At 36.2% G+C, this 22,622-nt stretch overlaps 1 protein-coding gene across 2 annotated transcripts in view; it reads left to right on the forward strand.

Moving 5' to 3' along the window:
* Positions 1-11,225: 11,225 nt before the first annotated feature.
* Positions 11,226-22,622, forward strand: part of LOC106791030 (probable nuclear hormone receptor HR3) — a 103,101-nt gene continuing 91,704 nt past the window's right edge. For both annotated transcript variants that reach the window (XR_001382150.1, XM_014756372.1), the window contains exon 1: positions 11,226-13,517. Coding sequence is in view for 1 of the 2 variants with exons in the window: in XM_014756372.1 (XP_014611858.1) it covers positions 13,373-13,517 (145 nt within the window). In the remaining variant the exon portion in view is untranslated. The remainder of the gene's footprint in view (positions 13,518-22,622) is intronic.

Genomic DNA, 22,622 nt, shown 5'->3' on the forward strand with positions numbered 1-22,622 from the left:
TCTAAGAAAATATTTCACGTTCCATGGTTCGAAACCGAATGCTACTGGTGTGGTGTGGTGTGGTATGGTGTGGTGGTATGGTGTAGTGGTAGGTATTGCTAACGGTAACGAGCGTAATGTCGTAATAATGATATTTTAATGTGATTTTTTGGAGGAGATTTGAAAAGGGACTAAAAGGTCTTGGGATTGCTTATCGTTGATCGAAAGAAACATTGGGTGGGGGGACAGGGGAGAAAAGTCCTGAAAGGGAAAGCCCTTTTCTTTTTTTTCTTCTTCTTCCTTTTCTTTTCCTTTTCTTTTTTTTATTTTTAAATATCACGCTACTCTTATATACACAAGAAAAAAAAAACACACACAAAAATCAAAATCGAAAAGAGTGTCAGATACCGAATATACGATGGGGAATTGATATGCAATTGAAAAACAATAACAAAAAAATAACAACAACAAAAAGAAATAAATTTGTATTTTCCTGGCTCGCGCTAAAAAAGTATTATAATATTTTTTGTATTATTTTTATCGGCAAACCGCAGACTCTAAACTAAATTTGTTGGCCCATCCTGTTCGCGTGTGTTATTAGTCATCGCGAGAGTCTAAAATATAATAAGAGAAAAAAAAGTGGTAGGTACGTTTTGAAGAGGAAAGGTGTTAACCTTTTCAAGGCCTTTCTACTACCACATTTGTGTGTGGACATTGAAATTTAAATCCTATATAAAATGCTATTTTCATTCTTAATATTGTTCAGAAAAATAAATATATAAAAATTGTTTTAATAAAAATTGTTAAACGAAATTACACACACATATTCGACGAATAATAACATTTTACAATATATTTTAAAAAATTGCAAATAAAATCAAAATACAAAATGTACATTATTACAAAACATTCTAAGTTGGACCTTTCACAATGTTTAAATTGAAAAATTCATTCATCCAAAAAAGAAAAAAAAACACACACACACACACACAAAGCATATCCATCTCTCTCTCTCTCTCTCTTTCATATTTCCCCTTGGACTAGGGGGAAGAAAAAGAGAATAAAAGCTTGGAGACCTTGGCGTATATACAACATATATATATATATATACATATACATACATACACCATATATATCTATCTATCTAGCTAACCGTGAGTCATAACACGGATTTCCAGGCAATGTGCGAGGAGTTCTTCTCTCCTCTTCTTCCTCCCTTTTGCTTACGTAGTCGAATACGTTTGTTGAGTTGGCGTGACGCAATAAATCGGCAGTCTCACATGTAAGGAGGAGGAGGAGGAGAAGAAGAAGAAGGAGGAAGAACTCGTACGTTGATCTACCCACTAACAGCAAAACGAAGCAGAGCAAAATAAACCAAAAGCAAAAGCAAAAGCACAGTATAATACAATCACAGCACAGCAAAGCACAACACATAACACAGAAAAGCTTACAGCACAGTACACCATTACCACCTTTACTATTCCTACCTACCAACCTACCTACCAACCAACCAACCAAACTTCAAACTCCTCCTTAATATCTTTCTCACTCTTTCTTTGACTTCTTCTTTTTTCTTTTTCTTCTTGGAGAACATATTATCGTCTATTTCTTCTTCCACCTCTTCTTATTCCTCTTGATCGTTGTCATTGTCATCGTTTTGTCGTTATCATCAGGTCTCCGTTGGGTTAGTCGATGCAACTCTGTGTTCCTCAGTCATTGAACTCTCAGTGGTTTGCTAGCTCACTCACTCACTCACTCGCTTGTTCAACCTACCAGCTGTTTCTTACTACTTCCATCTTTCTCTTTCAATCCTTAACTCGTCCCACCTTTTCTCTCTCATACACACACACATATACATAAAGTGTCTTTGACTTGACGCCTTTCTTTCTCTTCATCTTTACCGTGTTTCTCTGTTAACGTCAATGACCATGGATCGAACGAAACAGCATGCCATCTTCTTCTTCTTCTTCTTCTTCTTCTTCTTCTTCATAACACCTTCAACTTTTTCTTCTTCATACTTCCAAGGCCTACCTACCTACCTACCTACCTACCTACCTACCTACCTCTTCTTCTTTTTCTTCTATCTTTCTTATACTCCTTTATTTCGCACACGTAGCAGAGGTAGGCCGAACTTTCTAGCCTAATCGAATAGAATATCGTTCGAGCGTGTAATCTTGACGAGGAGAGAGAGAGAGAGAGAGAGAAAGCTTCCTTCCTTCCTTCCTTCACGAAAGAGTATAATAACCGAGGTGAAGGTCGTTTGATTCATCGCATAGTTTCAAAAATGTGTTCTAAATATAATAAGAAAATATATTACAAAATAACTGGACACGGAATATTAGTCACACAATAATTCCTTATTTACAATTCTTAACAGGATTGATCCCGAGGGGGTTAATGGTAGATAGGGGTGTGGGTAAAAAGGGAAGGATCAATTCAATTTGAAACATTTTTCGCATACTTTTAAATGATCTTTAATAGAACGAACAAATATACAAATACGAATAGTATAGAATTTGATTTAACACTATTCGTATTGCTTTTTCCATTTTAAAAATTGATCATCGATTGTATTAGATTTCAATCGATGGTCTTGATGGATACCTTTATATATGGGACACCTTGGAATGTTATTATTCACGCTTGAATTATTATTAATTCGATTCGATAAAGGAATACATTTTCTTTTTGTTATACAACATAATAAGGTCATTACGAGAAGATGCTGATTTAAAATTGAACGGGGGTGAGAGTTAGAGGGATGTGAGGGAAATGAGGTATGGGGTTAAACCATAAGGTTTATTCTCGTTATTAGGTTCTTTCCCCTTGTTCTAAAAGATACTTTTACGACATGGTTTAATATAATAAAGCTCATATACCTTCTTTACCACGTGTATAGTTCTCTTTGAACCCCTTATGTTGGCCCGCCGAAAGAGGTACACGACTGCGAGCGAGTAAACGACCGGGTCGTCGTGTCGGCAGGTATTCGATAGCACCGCAAGGGTCGTCGACCGCAGGTGCTACGCGTTCGTTCGTTCGTTCGTTTCTTCCTTCTTTCTCTTACCTACTTGCTTGCTTGCTTGCTTGCTTGCTTGCTTGCTTACTCGTTCGTTCGTTCGTTTGCTCGTTTGCTCGTTCATTCGGTTTGTCCTTCCTTCCTTCCTTCCTTCCTTCCTTCCTTTCTTTCTTTCTTCTTTCCGAACTCTCAATCCCGAAACTTACGATTCATTCTATTCTAAGAAAATTCATCCTTAACTTAAAACTTATTGAGATTTTATGTGTATGTATGTTCTATTATTTTTAGCGTGAACCAAAAGTTAACGATTTCAAATATTATTATATTCATATATATTTATTTTATATGTATATATTTTATTATATATTTATTATATTATTATTTGCATATATAGAAGAATCAGATTTTTTAAATCGATTTGGAGGAGGATAGTGAACACACGGTATACGTTTAGTTTATTTAGAAATGTATAATACACGTTTTATACGTTTTCGTATAGAATCTTTTTTTTTGATTATAAATTAAAGAACAGGGTGATCATTTGATTTGAGAATAATGATACGTTTTGTATTGAATTATATTTCACCCGTTATATTCGCGTGCATTTTTACAATAACAAATATGTATAAGAATCTAAGGATACTATTCTATGCAATTCGTAAATACCGTTATTGGAACATATACAATATTCAAATATCAATTCCTATTTAAAGGGTTTCCTCTACTCGTCTCGATGAAACTAACGTTATATTTTTATATTTAAAACAACAAGAAAATATATACAATATCATTTTCAACGTTGTTTCTAAGCAATTAATTTTACATTTAATTTACAGATCTGTCATAATAATATCTTGTGAAACAACAACGTTTTGCACATTTAATTTCCAAAAAAGAAAAAAAAGAAAAAAGAAACAATACTCAAATTGCAAATAATTGAAGGAAAGAAGAATACACAGGTGTGTGTGTGTGTGTGTGTATTTTATCGGGGAGAGGGGAAACAAAAGAGATACACCTTTCGTTTGAGGTAAAGAGAGTGGGGTTAAGTTGAAAAGTGGGAGGAGGGGGTAGGTGGGGTAGGGTAGAAGAAAAGATAAGTAGCAAAGAAGCTCGTTGAGGTTTTCGGCGTGATGTCAGAACTGAGAAGTGCCAGCAAAATGAAACAGAGAGAGAGAGAGAGAGAGATAGTGAGAAAGAAAGGATGAAGGGGGAGAGAGGAAGAAAGAAGGGGGGAGGGGGCAGGGAAAGAGGTGGCCGCTAACTTTGGGCAAGTTCGGAGTCGTGCGAGTCACCTCGACAAAGCTCCGCTGCTTCAAGGACAATGACCTCTTGGCCACCACGTGGCGTTCGATGTCTTTTCCCCGTCAAACCACCTTCTGCCTACCTGATTTAAAGCAACCACCCGGCCGTGAACCTTTCGGGCCTTCCTAGGGCCTCCTTATTCTCTTTCTATTACATCTTTTTCTTCTTTATCTAACTTACCATACAAGGTATACTTTGATCTATCGATGAGAGTAAGTGAGAAAGAGAGAGAGAGGAATAAAGAAGGAATACACATACGTGCAAAGTAAACTCGCGTGTGAGTTAACTTATGTGTGTATTGGTTGGTTGGTTGTTGTTAACGGGACACGCGTGACTTTTGCCAAGTTGTCAACGATACGATAGGGAACATGACGATTAGGTTGTCACGTTGGACACCAGGAAAGACCAAGTTAGTGTATCTCTGAAGAGATTGGCCTCTGACTATTTTTATCAGTTTTATTTTTCTTTTTTTTTTTTAAACAAAAAAAAAAGAGAGAGAGAGAGAGATAAGGAAAGAGGTAGCGTGATCGAGCTTCGGGTAGTATCCGTTTCCTTGCGAACAACGTCACCTTTACGTAATTAGGATTAAACACGTTTTATTGCTTCTTTTTTCTTTTTTCTTCTTGTTCTTTTTGTTGGTTTTATTCCGAACATGCATATATACATATATATATATATATATATATATATATGTAACATATGTGTATAGTATGTATTTAGGTAGATAGGTACAAAGGATCGGCTTTCGTGTGTAATATTGCCGACTATAAATGCATGTCGCGCTTCCGCGTTGTATTTTTGCTGAACGCGTGCCGACGAGACGGAAATTCAATGAGAGTCGAACGAGATTGAAGATAAAATTGAATGACTCGGAACCCGGTGTCTCTCTGCACATATACATATATATATATATATATATATGTATGCGGATGTACGTACGGGTGGATGGATGTAAATTTGACGAGAATGTGAAAATGAAAAATGAATGGAAGAAAATACAAAAAAAAAAAAAAAAAAAAAGAAAAAGGTACGGAACATTGTCGCACGTTTAAATTCGTGTTGAATAAAGTCAATATAAACCCGCAACCCCCGAAGACCACCCACCCGCCCGTCGTTTTGATTTTCGATTAACTATGACGTTATAGTCGATATAAAAGAACACGAAAGGAGGAGGTGGCATGAGTTGATGAAAAAATTCCTAAGTTTACGAAACCATGCGTGACTTAAAAACCATTCGAAGAGATACGAGAAAGAAATGAAGGATGAAGGGGAGAAACGGGAGAGGAAGGGTCTTCGAACGGTGCATTATAATCTCGTGACACGTGCGTGCGTGCGTGCGTGCATGCGTCCAGTGTATGTGTATATTTTTTTTTTTTTTTAAAGAAGATGAGATAGAAAGAGAAGAAGAAGGAGGAGGAAGAGGAGGAGGAGAGGATTATCATCTAGGATCATCTAGTAATAATCGTTTATGAATATCTATTTTGATTTTCATTACTTTTTATTTTGAATGGTTAAAATCAACGTGAAACTCTAAGAGAAAATAAGATAAAGATTTATGTGAGTTATTACGATGACTACTATATACTACGGTCGATGATCCTTCGGGTGAAAGATTATTAAGCGCGATCGCATTACGTGGACCTTTTCCTTCCTTTGGTAGAAGAGATGGCAGCGGTTCGTGCAGCAAGGTGCACTGACCGCAGATAGAAACACGTGGACGCAGTCCAAGTTATCCACGAGAAAGGAGGAGGAGGAGGAGGGAGGAAAAACAGAAGAAGAAGAAGGAGAAGGAGGAGGTTGTAAGAAGAGAAGGGAAAGGGGTACTGGGAGGTGGAGGAGGAATTGATGATTTTAACCCGAAGGACACCACCTCCTTGCTTAAGTTATCTCTCTCTCTCTCTCTCTTTTCGTTTACGTGACGAGAGAAACGTCAAAAACTTACGAAATCTTTCTACTATAAATCCCCCCCCTCCCCTCTGTTTTACACCTATACCTTCCCGCCCTTTCTACGGGGAAAATAACATTCTTATCCTTTGAGAAAAATACTTCGATAACGGTGTGTGTGTGTGTGTGTGTGTCTATCCGCGCGTGCACGTTAATTGGAATCTTACATTTATTTATCTCTATCTTCTTTCCTTGTATTTTTATTATCATTGTTTCAATTTAATTTCTGGTCAATTAGAAAAAATTAACGAAAAATAAAAAAAAACAATTGACCGATTGATAAATAATTTAATAATAATTATCAATGTGTTCACACAATAGTAACGATAATAATCTTTAGAAGATAATATGTATAAAAAAAAAAAGAATTTTTCTTCGTCATTGATAAGACAATAAATTGTTCAAAATAATGACGAATAATAGGGACACCCTCCCTCAAAAAAGAAAAAGTTAGCCAAAGTTTATCTCATCGAAGTAGATATATGAGATTACTACAGATATGATAGTATAAGAATAAGAATAATAAGAAGAAGAATAAATAAAAGGAAACGGGGATAGAAGATGGGAAAGGAGTGGAAGGAAGGGTGGGAGGGCCGGGGGGTTATGGTGGTGGTAATGTTGAGGATGACTCGGCCTAAGTGTGTTTCTTTACCTTCGGCCTCGCCTCTTCCTCTCCTAACCGCACCACGATTCGTTCTAACGTTGCCTTTACACGTGTGACGTAAGAGCAAGGTCTTACGGTATCTCCGACACACAACGGGCCTACATTACGTGAGTGTTCATACACGCGACCCGCATGTAGGTACTTATGTACCTGCGCGAAAGATCCGCTACACGTTCCAACTACGAACAAACTTAAACGTATATACACATATTTTCTCCGTTAACAACATACTTCAACACCCCTCCGCACCTAATCCATCCCCATACTCATACCCATTCCCACTCCCACTCCCATCACGTTTTTCTTATTCTTCATCTTCATCTTTATGTTCATCTTCATCTTTTTGTTTGCTTGCTTGGTTGGTTGATTTTCTTGCATCGATTCCACACCATCATCCTATTACTTAATTCTTCTTCCTTCTAACAGATTAATTTGAAAGCATCCTTCACACCTGTATTTCGTGGCTCGTTAAAGGTGCAATTAATCGTCAGGCTTAGCTTACGATCGGTATACCCAGAGTATGCAATCAAGTATCCGTATCTAAGGTGGTATCAACCTGAACTATATATTATGAATAAGAGTCGAGTTTATCGATTATTATTTTTATTAATATAATATATGTCAGTAATTAATATTCAAGATTTTTGATTATGTGAAATGAATTATTATTGGATTTATTTTATTTATGTTGTTTGTATAAAGTATTATTAAGGAATTAATAATCGATGTTTTAATATTAGGTTTAAGTTGAAATTTTGAAGGTTGATCTATTTTCTCTTTAGGGTTGAATTTATGTTTTAATACAATTTATTATCTTAAAGTATTCAAATCAATGTAGTAGTTAAATATGTTCCAGTATTCACACACGTATATACTTTAATATATTAAATAATATTGTTTTATATATTATATAAAATATATTTCGAATGGGTTGAAATATCGTATGAATGATCGAGTTAATATGTTGTTATCAAGAGTAGTGTTAAAGTTTATTCTTTAAAAGAGTCATCAAAGAAGATGTATCAATCTTAAGATTTTCTTGAATTGCTATGTCATCGTTAGATGGTTAAAAGGTGTTAAGTTTGAAAGAAATCTATCATTACCAATGTAGATTCACACCTGAATCGTGTGTTCACGATGACGAGTAGTGTCCTCTTCATCTTAACGTGCCGACAAAAGTAAACAAACAAGCAACAAAACTTCGACACATAGAGATACGTGTACTTACGCTACCTACATATAACTACTTTTATATATATATCTATAGGTATGTTTATATATATACATATATACGGATAACACATATGGGATATACAGTTAGGAGTACCGTTCTGAAAATCCAACGGCTCGTATCGAATAGAAGAGAACGCGAGTCACAACTAAAACTCTCTTCGCGATAACCGTTTATCCATAAGCCAGAAACCATAACCATACCCGGATTTCTAATAAAATACGAATCGATTATCAAATTAACGATAATTCGTGTTTCTTTATTATTATTATTTTTATGAAAATATCTACTTGATAAATGTATTCTCATTAATCTGGTTTCCACAAGAATGAAGCTCGGTAAACTCGACTTTAATTCTCACAGACCGATTATTGATCGTTTCATAATTGGATACTACTTTCTACAAGGTTACAAAACACTTTAAAAAGTATGGTAGGAGTTTAAAAATATTCTACCATAGTTTAATAACTACAAATATGAATAATAGAATATATATATATTTTATTTTTTAATACAATCTTTAATAAATTTTATTTAAAAATATACATAATACTTTTGATTAATATTATTTTTACGTATAACATTTGATAAGAATATTTCCTGTGTAAGGATGAACCGGTTTTATTCGTTTTCATTTTATCAAAAGAATTAATAATGGTTGTGTGTATAGGAAAGAAATGATGGCAAGAGCAAGGTGCGATATTACAATAGAGAATCGAAGTAAATAAAAATGGACAGGTGTGCTATTGAAATCGCAAGAGACCGGCAAGTGCGAATACAGTTGGGGTCAAACAAGTGCGCGTTGCTAACGCGGATCGAAGGTATGAGAAAAAGAGAGGGATGGTATAAAAGGGGAGAGGGTTGTTTAAAGAGGAAGTCTTTGCGTTTGCGCTTTTCTACGATTCCTATAGCCCAAACCAATCCACCCACTCACCCAACTCTAACGCGATTCGAGTTACCTTCTGACTCCCGACAAATTCGATATTTCGAAGGAAATTTATGTTCCGTTCGTTGGTGGTAGCTGTCCGAAATGCGGTTAAAAAGATTTGCTAGCAAGGAAACGAGAGCCGCTCCTTCGAAAATTTCGCATTAATAGGAGGGATATTGAATGCAATCGATAAAACGCGATCGAATTTTTTACACACACAAACACACACAACGTTTCGTCGTTATTATTTTAAACAATTTTTATAATGAATTATTTTCTAACAATAAGCACACGAAAACCCCGATTAAAATAACCCCCAGTCAACAATATAATAATCCACGTGTTTGAATTAACAAATTGGCACGAACTTATCGGGCAACTCGATACTTAAAACGTCGTTACATTTTAATTATATCTTTGTTTTCGTATTAAAACAAAATTGATAAATCAACGAAAAGATATTATACACGAGAAGAGAAGAGAAGAGAATTTTGAAATTGCCGGGCAAAAGCAACCACCACCCCCGGTGAGTTACGAAGCTCTAACGCGGCCATTGTGATTTTGCGGGTCAAATAGAATAGCTAACTAAGAATGTGTAAAAGTAGTAAAAGAAAGATTATAAACTGGCAAACGAGTTAGCAGACAAGTAGGGTAGGGCAAATAGGTATGCAGGCAGACAGATAGTTGAACGAATAATCAAATAGATAAACTGACAAATAGAAAATAAAAAAAGAGGACGGATAAAAAGTGTGCGTTAGAAGGGTGCGTGAACAACTAGAAGAGGGTGAATGATAACAGCGCCAATGAAGATAAAAACGCGGTCAAATATGGAAGTAAATAATCGATCTGGGCGTCATCTGGTGTAAATTTGTCCAGGCTCGAGCCACTTGGTTCTCCCCGAGAATAGAGGAGAGTGAGAAACACAGCGCACATAATATCACCGTGAAACTAAAGCGCACCCGTTCGGCGCCCAAAAAACGACGGTGTGTGTTCCTCCTCATATCGCCGAGGGGGTTGTTTTATTTAATAAGAATCGCGCGTAGGAGTTCGTGCGTCACGTAATTGAAGGGAAAAAAAAACGGGGGTGGGTTTGGGGGAAAAGAGGGGTTAAAAAAAGGTTAACACAATTTATACGCTAGTGGATAATAGTTTGGAGTAAGAAGAAAGATTAAGAAGGAAGTAAAGAAGGAAGGAGTTCGAAGCTGGAGCGGTGGTACGTCGCGACGACGTTGACGGTGGTAACGAAGAGAAAGAGGAGGAGGAGAGTAAGGAGGAGGAGGAGGAGGAGGAGGAGGAGGAGGAACAACGACGACAAAGATCCGTCACACGGTAACGTTCAGGCAGAGTATGGTGGTGGTGAAGGTGGTGGTGGTGTTGGTGTTGGTGCTGCTGCGTCGTCGACCATGACGATGATGACGTCAACTCTCACGAGATGATTGCTGTGAAAAAAAACAATAAAACATGGAAAAACAATAAAAGGAAAGAAAGGGAATATCACCGGCTAGCGTGTAAGAAACGAGGGTGTGTTTCTCATTGAGCGAGAAATAAAGGGTGGGAGGGAAAGGAAAGGGGGAAAAAGAAAGAGACAGAGAGAATATTGTCAAGAAGAAGAAGAAGAAGAAGGGAAGAAAAAGAAGGAGGAGCTAGGGGTAGGAGGAGGAGGAGGAGGAGGGTGTCGCGCGGTCGTCGAGTGTGTTCGCGTCCGCGCGAGAAATGATCAAGGACGAGAAGGATAGGAAGAGGAGGAAGAAGAGTTCGCTCGAAAAGGGTGCTGCTCCCTTCTTCGGGCTGCCGAAGGAGGTGGTGGTGGTGGTGGTGGTGGTGGTGGTGGTGGGCAATCGTGGGAAGGTTTCTTCGCGAGGACGTCTCCTCGCCGTCTCGGAGACGTGCCGCCTTTTGCTATTCGCGAGTTTACAACTATAGCTTGTCGTTGATTATAATAATAATAATAATAATATATATATATATATTTGAGGTGTGTGTGTGGTCTTGGTGATGATGATGATGATGATGATGATGCTGATGCTGATGATGTAGTGAATGGGGAAGAGGATCGGTGTTGGTGATCGATCTTATACGGATCGTGTTGGTGCGGAATCATTTTCGCGAAGAGGAATCGTAGGGAGAGGGAAAGAGAGGGTGGAAGGCAGGGTGGGAGGGAGGGAGGGAGAGAGACAAAGCTAGTCGACGGTTTGAACGAGACCCACTGACCTATCGACCCGCGTACGCGATTCTACCGTGGCGTCCCTCGTACCTTCCTTCATTTTTTCTTTCGATCGAATAATCGTAGGATACAAATCTTCATCTTTATCTTTATCACGCACAACACATCATCATTGTTCTAAGGTAAAACAACAACGGGACGCGTCGTTTTGTTGTTGCCCGTGCAAATTGACGACAACAACACAACGAAAACGAAGAAAACGAAAACGACGAAGACGAAGACGAAGACGACGACGAAGAAGAAGAAAACGACGACGAAGAAAAAGAAAACGACGAAGACGACGACGACGACTATGCGCTGCTGTTCTTGGTGCGCGAATCAACGAGTCGTTCTTTGAACGAGACCCACTGACCGACCTATCGACTCTCTCATCTACTAACCGAGCACCGTTTTCCTTCTCTCTCCTCTTTCTCCCCTCTTCTTCTTTCTATCCGTCCACCCGTTCAGAAACAACCCTCCACGTCGTCATCAACGTCGTCATCGGCCCGTCGTCGTGTTGGTTTATCGTCCTCGTCACCAAAACGTTATTCTTCTTTCCTTCCTTCTTTCCTTCTTTCCTCCCTCTTCCCTTTCCCTTCCCTTCCTATTCCTTCTACCTTAAGTCACCCTTCACTTCTCTCTCTCTCTCTTTTCTATCATCTAACACGCTCGGTATTCCTTTTGATATCGGATGCGTCGAACCTTAAGAAGGATCTCCATTGATCAGTTCTATCTAAAAGGAACAACAACAAGAAGAGACAAAAAAAGGATATGAAATAAAAACTGCCCAAGAATAATAATATTAATCACTGGCAGAATATAATAACTTGGTAATTCTACTCTGTTATCGAACGTAATCGATGTCACGTCATTCGAGATCGTTAGATCACCGTGTTCATTGGAACAACTCAATGCCTTCTTATGATAATTGGAATTCATTGAGATCTTGTTATTGTCATAATTACGTGTATCGAGAACCGCGTGAAATCAGTTGTCGCGGTAAATCGAAAATAAACAGGAGGAATGTAATAATAAAAGAGAAAGTTGTAAAAGAAGAAGAAGAAGGTTTTAGCATCGTAAGAAGAAATATAAGAATAATAACAATAACAATAAGTTCGCTATTAGCGAATACAATATTCCTGTTGGCATGGCGTCGAAAATTAGCAACGAGAATTTCGTTGACTTTATTGAACAACTGACGTTGTTGTCCTTTTCATCGTCACAGTCATCATCATCATCATCATCATCATCATCGTCATCATCATCATCATCATCATCATTATCATCGTCGTCGTTGTCGTCGTTGTTGTTGTTATTATCCTTCGCGAGATCGACGACTCCTCCTTATCGTCGTTGCGTTCAACGATAGGTCGGTCGGTCGAGCATGTCGAGTTACCATCGTGTGCTGCCTCCTCTATCGATCGTTTGTTCGTTAAATTATTAAACACACGCATGTACACTCATACACACACACACACACACACACACACACACATAGACACACATATTCGTCATCGTTTACGAAGAAACATAAGAGAAAAAGTCTGATTTCGCAACAACAACAACAACAACAACTTCAACAACAACTGCAACATCAACTACAACAACATTAACATCAAGAATAAGAAGAAGAAGAAGAAGAGCAATAGACACGACTTTAATACCTAACCCCAAGTGATAGGAAATCCAAGAGCCAAAGGGTTACGGAACGTGTCAGACTGACATCGAGACATTAAGGGGAAACTGTCGTCGCGAAAAAAACTTTAAGTATTCACGAACTAGCGCGCTAGCTAGCTAGGTCGACCCTGAAAACCATCGTGCCGCTTTAAAATCGTCGTTTAGTCGAATACGATCGGTGTGTGTACGATTACGATCCATTTTTATTCAATTTTTTTTTTTTGGGGAGTCAGTCCCACGACAGATACGAATAAAAATTTCCAAAGAAAGAACATAAAACAACAACAAAATATGTATCCCACGTTTAAGAGATATTACTTTCTATTAATCGATTTTAATTGAATAGAAGAAGTAAAACAAATAAAACATAAGCAAAAGAAGAGGAAAAAAATTCAATTGAAGAAAAAGCAGAAGAAAAAAAATTAAAAATGGCAGAGAGCGCGGCTAGTCCAGGTAGCGTGCAAGTCGCTGCCAATAGCCCGCAACAACAGCAACAACAACAGCAACAGCAAACCCAGCAACCACCGGATATAAGCAGTTCGCAGTTAGCCTCACCACCGATCACGGGAACAGGTACAGGATATATACCCTGTTGTTGTTTCCTTTATAGTTTAGCGTGCACGTATTTTATTATATTTGCGAATTATCTAGAATGAAATTAAATTAATTATTTAAATACGGGATAGATATTTCCGTAATATTATCTAAAATCTCAATTTCAATTATTTGAAATGCAATAAAAACAATGAAACAAGTTTGCGTATTCTGAACACACAAGATTCGTCATTTGCACTCTTGTTTCAAAGTTTATAAGAAATCTTGTATTTCAATAATTGTTTCTTAGAAACTGTTCGAAATAATTATTCTCTCATCGATGTGTGTTGTTCACACACATTTGATTCATTTAATTTAGTCCTTTTTTTTTAGTTGAATTAAATTCAATTTGTATGACCACCACCAGTTGTTTTTCACTTCTACAAAAAAGTATTTCTTTATTTTCTATTTACTTGAATGTTCAAAAAAGTAACGAACGGGTGATTAGATTTTGATTAGACAAATATCCCCATTAACAATATCGAAGGAATTTTGCATAGTTTAGGAATTGTTGAAATAACCACGAAATATTCTACGAAAATGTATAACGAGTGTGTAAACTTTGGACGGAAGCCAAGGTTGGTCATTTGTAGTACCTTTAAATGAAAATAAAACTCTTTCGCGCGAATTTTTATAACGATCAAATTAATCATTATAACTTTGAAATTAATTCAAATGGGATGTTATTAAAAAAGGGGACACAACATCACACGTGTTATACGAATTTACAATTAGTTCATTAGTATTGTATCTTCCTGTTCATTCCACGAGTAGGGTTCCCCTACCTGTATTTTCATTTCCTCAATTTTTCGGCAGTATCAACATTTCTAGATACATTCCTAGCTTATTATTCATCAGAATAGAGTACAACGAATAGTAGTCTGAGTACAAAGGTAAAACTGGACAAATACCTTACATATACACATATATGATACAAATTTCCAATAAACAAAAACCTCTTGTTGAATATATTTTTTTTATTATTATACTGCAGTAAAACAAACAAGCGAATGAATAAAAAAAGAAACAAATAGTAAGATACATATAACTAATATTTTTTTATATCCTTAATATGTAGAGTCTAGGAAAAGAATAGTAGTTCTATAGTAAAACGTGGGGAAAGAAAATAAGGACAAAGTTGTAGAGAAAAGATAGAAGAGAAAAAGAGAAAAACAAAAAGAGAGAGAGATTCGAGTAGTCGTAAATTTCGCACCTAACCGTAGACGAAGCGGATCCATCCATCCATCCATCCATCCCCACACAAAGAGAGAAAGAGACAGAGAGAGAGTGTGTGTTCAGAGAGAAAGAGAGTGTGTTGAGATAGAAAGAGAGTGTGTTGAGAGAGAAAGAAAGAGAGAGAGAGGGATAGAATACACGGATGTAGGGAGCCAGGAGAAGTAGAAGGTGGAGGGGAAGGAGGAGGAGGAGGAGGTAGAAGAAGGGTCGACGTATATATACCTACCTACGTAGCAAAGGAGGGAAAGAGAGAAAGAAAGAGAAAGAGAGAGAGAGAGAGAGAGAGAGAGAGAGAGAGAGAGAGAAAAGTTGGTTGAGTCGCGTTAGCGGATCTGTCGGTCGAGTAACGGAACGACCGCGAGTACCGCTAGCACCGGCTCTGACGTGGTTACCGGACAACCGTTAGGCTCGACGATCCGCGAGGAGTATTCTACTACCACGTGTTGTCTCTCACCGTGATGTATTTTCCTATAACGCAAACATACAACATCGATACGTTTCTGTTATATGTTTCAACAAAACTTTCAAATCTAATCTTATCTATTTATTTTTTAAGAATAACAAAATCTCATTTCCCCATAACGTTTATTATTAATTTTCTTTTTTAGCTACACATCACCACCATTACCATCCCAATTGGATTTTTGTTGTTGTTATTATTATTATATATCGTTAATGAATTAATATATGCAAGAGTTTATATTTGATTGTGTTTCTTTTTTAATTGCATGATCTTATATTGTAGAAATTGTTAATTGATCGTGTATTCAATGGTATATAACCTAATTGGATTTTTGTTTTGGTTATTATTATGTATCGTTAATGAATTAATATATGCAAGAGTTTATATTTGATTGCTTTTTTTGTTCAATTGCATGATCTTATATTGTAGAAATTGTTAATTGATCGTATTCAATGGTATATACCCCAAATGGATTTTTTTTTAGTTATTATTATGTATCGTTAATGAATTAATATATGCAAGAGTTTATATTTGATTATAACACTTTGATTGATTGATTTTTTTTTTTAATTGCATGATCTTATATCGTAGAAATTGTTAATTGATCGTATTCAATGGTATATCTTAGATTATTCCTGATTTTATTTATTTGGGTTATAGAATGTTAGGTAATTCATTGTGAATATAATGTTTTTTGGGTTTTTTATGAGAGGGGAGGTATAATTTTGTATTGAATTATGTCTGATATATTTATTCGCGTTTTTATAGAAAGATAGAAAACTTGTATGGATATAATATTATTTGTACAGTGTTTTCCTCTTAACTGCATCCGTTCTTATTTTTCTCGGCAAGTTCATACATTACGGTCTTTAATTTAATAAGATACAAAAGCATCGTTCATAAATTAAAGATCAAGGAAGCAAGCAAGTAAAGAAGCAAGGAAGCAAGCAAGCAAGAAACAAGAAGAACGATAGTAAAAGAATGAGGAATCGTTACGTCGAGAGGAACGTGAGTTGGATCAAGATGAACTTGAACTTTGAACTTGAACTCTTGGTGGAAACCTTCGAACCCTGAGGTTACATCCGGTTACGATTAAAATTCTCACGATTCGGAATCAATCCAAAGTACTGTTTATTACGTTTAGTATCGGTGTTGTTTGTTTTATAAAAAAAAAAAAATCAATTGATAAATCTAGCGCGCAAGAAAATCTTAAGTTAGCTGTTTTAATCTCTCGAATAGAATAGAAAAAGATATAAAAGAATAAGAATAAAAAGAAGAATAAAAAGAAGAAAATGAACTCTAGACGATAGTTACGGTTAACTCAGACACGCGTTACGTGTATCTAACTTCTAACGGGTTACAAAAAAAAAAAGAAAAAAGAACGTATTAGAGTTAAGAGGAATCCGCAATGAACGGCGGATGTTTCTCGCGTGACCGAGAAGAATGCTGTATTCTTAGTTCGCACCCTCTCGACATACTCCAGGGTCTAGAGGTTAGCCGGTCAGCTGTTTAATACTACTTTGTCTCTTTCTTTCTTCTTTCCCACCTTTCACAACTCAAACATTCAATTTGAAACTCATGAATCTTTGAAATTGACGATAATCAACCAATAGCTCAATAATCGGTTTGGTGCTAATGGAATTTCTAGAAAGGTAATGACTCGTAAAATGGACGGATGTGGTGTCAATTACGGCACTGTTAACTGTGGAAATTCCATTATCGATTATAATATTCCAATACATTATGGGAACTTAGAAATATGACCGGGAATGATGGGAGGAATAGAGGGGGATAACAAAAAAAGTAACTTATATTATTTCTCAAGTTTCTCCGGAAAAAGGATATTTTCATCTGAATGATTGTTTATTACTTATTATGATTTTCCGGTTGTAACAGGACTTACAGTGAAGTATTTACAACTCCGTTAAGTAGCTTCATTTATTGTTGTTGTTGTTGTTGTTGTGGTTGTTGGCTTTAATTGTTAGCATTTAATAAAGTTTAATAATTATTAATTGTAATTAAGTTATATAATCGATGATGATTGTTCGTAATTCGTAGGAATGGAAGAGTAAAGAGTATTATTACGATAGTATTATTACGATAATTGTACTTGCATAATCAACATTCTCATTATGGATATATTTCTGTTCAGTTACTGGCAAGTTACTAACCGATAGTTCACTCGTTAACTTCGTTAATAATTATTTGCGATTATCCGTTATATATACATCTATATTTTTATACATCTATCTATCTATATATATATATATATATAAAGTTGTATCCGGCTTATTAGCAATTAGATCATCAATTAACTGGCCGTTATTAACAAAATCCGTAATTATGCATCCGGTTGGTAACATAACTAATTACCGTTACAGTTTTCCTAGTTGGGCTTTATAACAGTAGCTAGGATACGCTCGTGAAGCTTTTACAATTCAACTATATGCTTAAATTATCACGAATACGGAAACAAATCGTAGTAGAGCTTTGATATTTACGCTAGTAAGAAAGAAAAAAACAAAAGCAATGACGGTAAAAACAGTAATAAATATAATTATACTAAGGGTGAAATAAAAAATAGGATACACATTTTAGATACTTCTTACAATTGTTCATAAGATTTATTACGCTAACACGACGAACGTGAGTTTACTAAAAATTAAATTGTAATTTTTCGTGATTTCGGATGTGTTAATGGTTAATGGGATTAAACATATCCTAATAATTACGAATTTCTCTATAAATATTTTTCCTATTCCGTGGTATACTACGATTCGTTTATTCCCTAACGAGCTTAGGAAACGTTCTAAGCTAAAAATGAGTTCGACGATGAAGAAGCCCTGTTTCGATGGATCGTGCAGTACGACCGTGGCATAGTTTGGCCTCTCTTACAAATCAGAATCAATGACTATGCTTTTGGTTGTTGTTGTTATTGTTGTTCTTCTTCTTTTTCTTCTTTTTCAACCATTAAATTCCAAGTTTCATCATCGACACCCAAGATACCATCGAACAATAACGCGTCATGTGTTTGTTTCAATTAATAAATATTTAGGTAATCCAAAATTAAAATATCAATGGGGGAAATAAATTATTTCTAAACCGTAGACAATTTTTCGAAAAAATATATTTACTCACTTTTGTCTTGAAACCAACCTAACGTACTCTCTTTCTCTCTCACCCCCTTGCACCCCTTCGTTTTTTCGTTTCTTCTTCATTCTTTCGTTTGAAGTGATGAGGAATTTAATAACGGCACGAACGTCAGAACCAAAATCAATAAACGAATTGCGTTCGGCGATATAAAGAAAGAGGATGATGATTTTTCAATAAGTTGTGCAAAGCTTGCTATTTATTTTTAAGCAAACCCAACCATCCCCCAACCCCTCCTCCTCTTCATACCTTTTCCACACATTTTTTCTTTCTTTCTTTGGATCGTTTTGCAAAAAAATCCCTTGACCGTATTTTTTAATATTATTCTCTGAGGAATATCGAATTCGATGATAATCTTGATCGTAATTACCAAATTGTGATCGAAATAAACCGAAATCTGTTATGTTTTTTTTTTCTTTTTGTATTGTATTGTTTCTTTTTACTAATTCGTCTACGATATTATTAATATACGGGATAAAAGTGATGGCTAAAGTCTGGTAACCTAAATATATTTAACAGTTATCGATTTAAACACACACACACGATTAATATGTTCATATTTAATACGACTTATTCATAAATTTGCTTGCATGGGACAATCAAATTGCATACCTATATATATATATCCTTTTTTTTATTTATAGATATTAATATTGCTTAATCAGAATTTAAAGTACAATAGCATTCCATTGAATTGCCTAAAATAAGTAATTAGACCAAGAATTCGTTCCAAGTCTACTACTACTACTACATACACATAAATATATACATTGATATTTTTGAACACAATGTTTGAAATGTAAGTGGCATGTGAATTGATTGCTGACCCTGAACACAACAGTTTTAATTTAAGAAGCCCAGGTTTAAAAGGAAACATAGACGGCCCTGGTGGTGTTCCTGTATCAGTCGTTTCAGCTCCTCCCTACTTTTTTTCCCCTTTTTTGTACGAACCCAACAAACCAACCAACCAACCAACCAACCAACCAACCAACCAACGAACGAACGAACCAACGAGGAAGGCGCGCGAGTCGTGTCGGTTATCCTCGTTCTTGCGCATCGCGTACGGATGATATTACGTGGCGTGGCAGTAGGGCAAAAGTTCGATGGCCTGCAGCCTTGGCAAGGCCGGCCAACAACAGCCAACAACGACGACAACGACGACGATGGGCAAGGTACCGAGCGTGCCAAGAAATTCTGCGTCAGATGCCGTAGTAGTCGGCAATACTATTACTGACGACGCCACTATGGTGGCCAATCCTCGAGTCTCCAATCAAGAAACCTCTCGTATCGACCGAAAAACACATCGATGAAAGTTCAACACAACACAACGAGGAAAACATACGAGAAAGAGAGAACTCTAAAGAAGAAGAGTTATCATCGTCATGATGCGACTTTACCGACTGGCGCTAGTGTCGCTTAGCTTCTATGTCATCATTTCAAAAGGGCCGAAACTGTTCGATAATACAAATGGCGGCTGATGTTACGTCATCGTTGTTCGATGAGTGGGGGGTTTATAACGTACCGAGACATTTCTCGCGCCAATTTTCAAATTATTCTTTACGATTTTCTTCTGTTTTCTTTTTTTAACTATCGTTTACAGTTCTTTCTTTTTATATTCTTTTTAGAAATTGAAAATTCTTATTTTTCTTGTATAATTATTTGTCGTTGTGCATTTGGTTTCTTATTATATTGATGGCTTTTTTTTTATTTTCTTTTATTGGATATTTTTATTGATTGATGGATTGATTAATTCCGGATTAAATATGGAAAGATCCGTGTTGTTACATCGTTCGAGATCGTGAGTTCAGAAAGGGAGATCACGGTTCCGGTGAATCGCTCGACTGGGACCGTTTCTGACGTCTCTTGCGAGACGTGCCGAAGCGAAACGATTTAGTGCCGGTTGCAAGAGAAGACTTCCCATTGCGACAACGGGCCCATTGCCGACAACAATCGCTCCTTAAGTTCTAAGAATATGTGTGTTTGTATGTATGTATGTGTATGTGTGTACTTACGTTCGCCTCTCCAGTAGCCAAGATCGAAGGCCTTTTTCTCCTTCTGTCAGTTGGTGGCAACAAATCTTTTTAAGAATTTCAAATATTTTCTTTTCTCGAATAAACTGAACTTTTTTCTCAAATCAAATAACAACCAACACACACACACACACACTATCGATTATTATTATTCTTATACATATAAACCTATCAAGGAAAGGGAAAAGACAACAATTGAACTTTATTGATTCTCAATTGATTTTCGTGTTTTATCACATTTACAAAATATTATTACTTAAGGAATAAAAAAAAAACAAAATGATGGACGTTTAATTCAAACTTACGATTAATCGAATCGTATAAAAAAAAAAAACAAACTAAATAGTTTTATTATATTAATATAATAAATTATAATATCGTGCCCCCTATTATTGATCAGAATTTAATATCAATATATCTATTTTGATTCCAGGTAAGCCAATCAGTGTCATCCACCATTACCATGTTAACAATTAACCCGAAAATGGTAGAGAGATAGAAATTCGGTGAGTAATGTCAAATGGAAAATTACGTTAGAAGGATGAAATGTACAGTGGGGAAGATATATATATATATACATATATACTTATGTATATGTAGTGGTGGTGGTTTATAAGACCGAGAGAAACGATCTCGAGTACGATCGATCAAGCTGGCACGACGGTGTCTCTTCTAAGGCGTGTATTCATCTCGTCTCATTTCGAAATCTCGACAAACTCGGCCTGCCGAGTCCGTAATCCGTTCTACGTAAGGTACGCGTTTATGTATTTCATCGTCATCGTGTATGTATCGTGTACTCTCAACAGTGTCCTCGAGGGACAGTGGCTTCGAGGACGAGGATAGGTTTTCCTTTTTACTCTGTTCTTAACGCCTCTATCTGTGTGTATATATATATATATTTTTCTCTCCCTCTCCAATCAACGTGAACTTTTATCCATAGAAATAATACAGATAGTAGAAAGAATGAAAAAGAGGAGGAGAAAAAAGAAAAAAGAGAAAGAAAAAAAAAAAGGCTTTTATGTATTACTTAAAAGATATTAAAATGGAATCGTAACAGAGTCCAGGTGGGTGGGAGGGGGGAAGGAAGAGGGGATAATGCACAATACTGTTTTCTTACCTTTTTTTTCTTCTCTCTCTCTCTCTCTCTTTTGTTTTTCTTTTTGCAAAAAGAAACTATTCTATGTTACTAAATAAGAATGTTCAATCGATACAGGCCGTTGCAAATTATCAATGATGTTACACATTTTTATACTGATGGTGGTATAATATTTTGGATTTAGCAATGACGTAATTGGTTGAACGATAAAAACACGAGGGATGATTTTATAACAGCCCTTTGATATAACATGCGATACTTCTGACACGTTTTGTCGTTGTCCGTGCTGTTACAACACCACCATCATCACCACCTTTCGTGAATAAACATGAGATCCCTTTAAGAGTTAGTTGTGTTGGTTTGATTGTTTTTTTTTCTATCACTTTAAAACTCTTTTGAATATTCCTGTTTTAAATAGGAAAAGTTATTAGACGACGCATAACTTTAAATAAAAAGTTAACATTCTTAGACAACTTGATGGTTCTCGAAAAAAAGTATTCAGATCAAATTCGTAGTAAAGAAATTGTTTTGCAAGATCCTGTAGATCGTATATATTTACAGGTATGTAGGTACTTACTTACTTACTTACTTACTTACTTACTTAGTTACTTAGTTGCTTACCTATCTTACCTATCTACCTACGTGTTACGAAAAGGACTTTGCCGAGGCTGACCAGTAGAGAACGTGTAAACGCGTGGTAGGTACGTATGTGCCTATGGATTAAGCGGCGTATTTTCAATGAATGTGCTGCCGGTGGCGAACGCAACTTGGAACGCACGCACCTTGCATAGCCATTACGTTTGACGATGCGATCCTGCGGCAAAGCCTCGGGCTATCAAGGCAGCACTATACTCGAGAGTAGGTCGGAGAACGCGAATCTATAATATCTATGGCTATTTTGGATTTAATTCTAAACACAAGTATTTTTCTTTTATATATATATATATGTATATGTTTGTATGTATGTATGTATGTACGTACTAAAATCAGTTAACTGATACTTATATTTCATTACTTATATATTTTTTTTATACTGTTACTTTTATATTATATATATAATATGTATGTACTAAAATCGGTTAACTGATATTTATATTTGATTACTTATA

Source organism: Polistes canadensis, unplaced genomic scaffold, assembly GCF_001313835.1.
Source record: "Polistes canadensis isolate GaletaPanama2010 unplaced genomic scaffold, ASM131383v1 scaffold_279, whole genome shotgun sequence".
NCBI lineage: Eukaryota > Metazoa > Arthropoda > Insecta > Hymenoptera > Vespidae > Polistes > Polistes canadensis.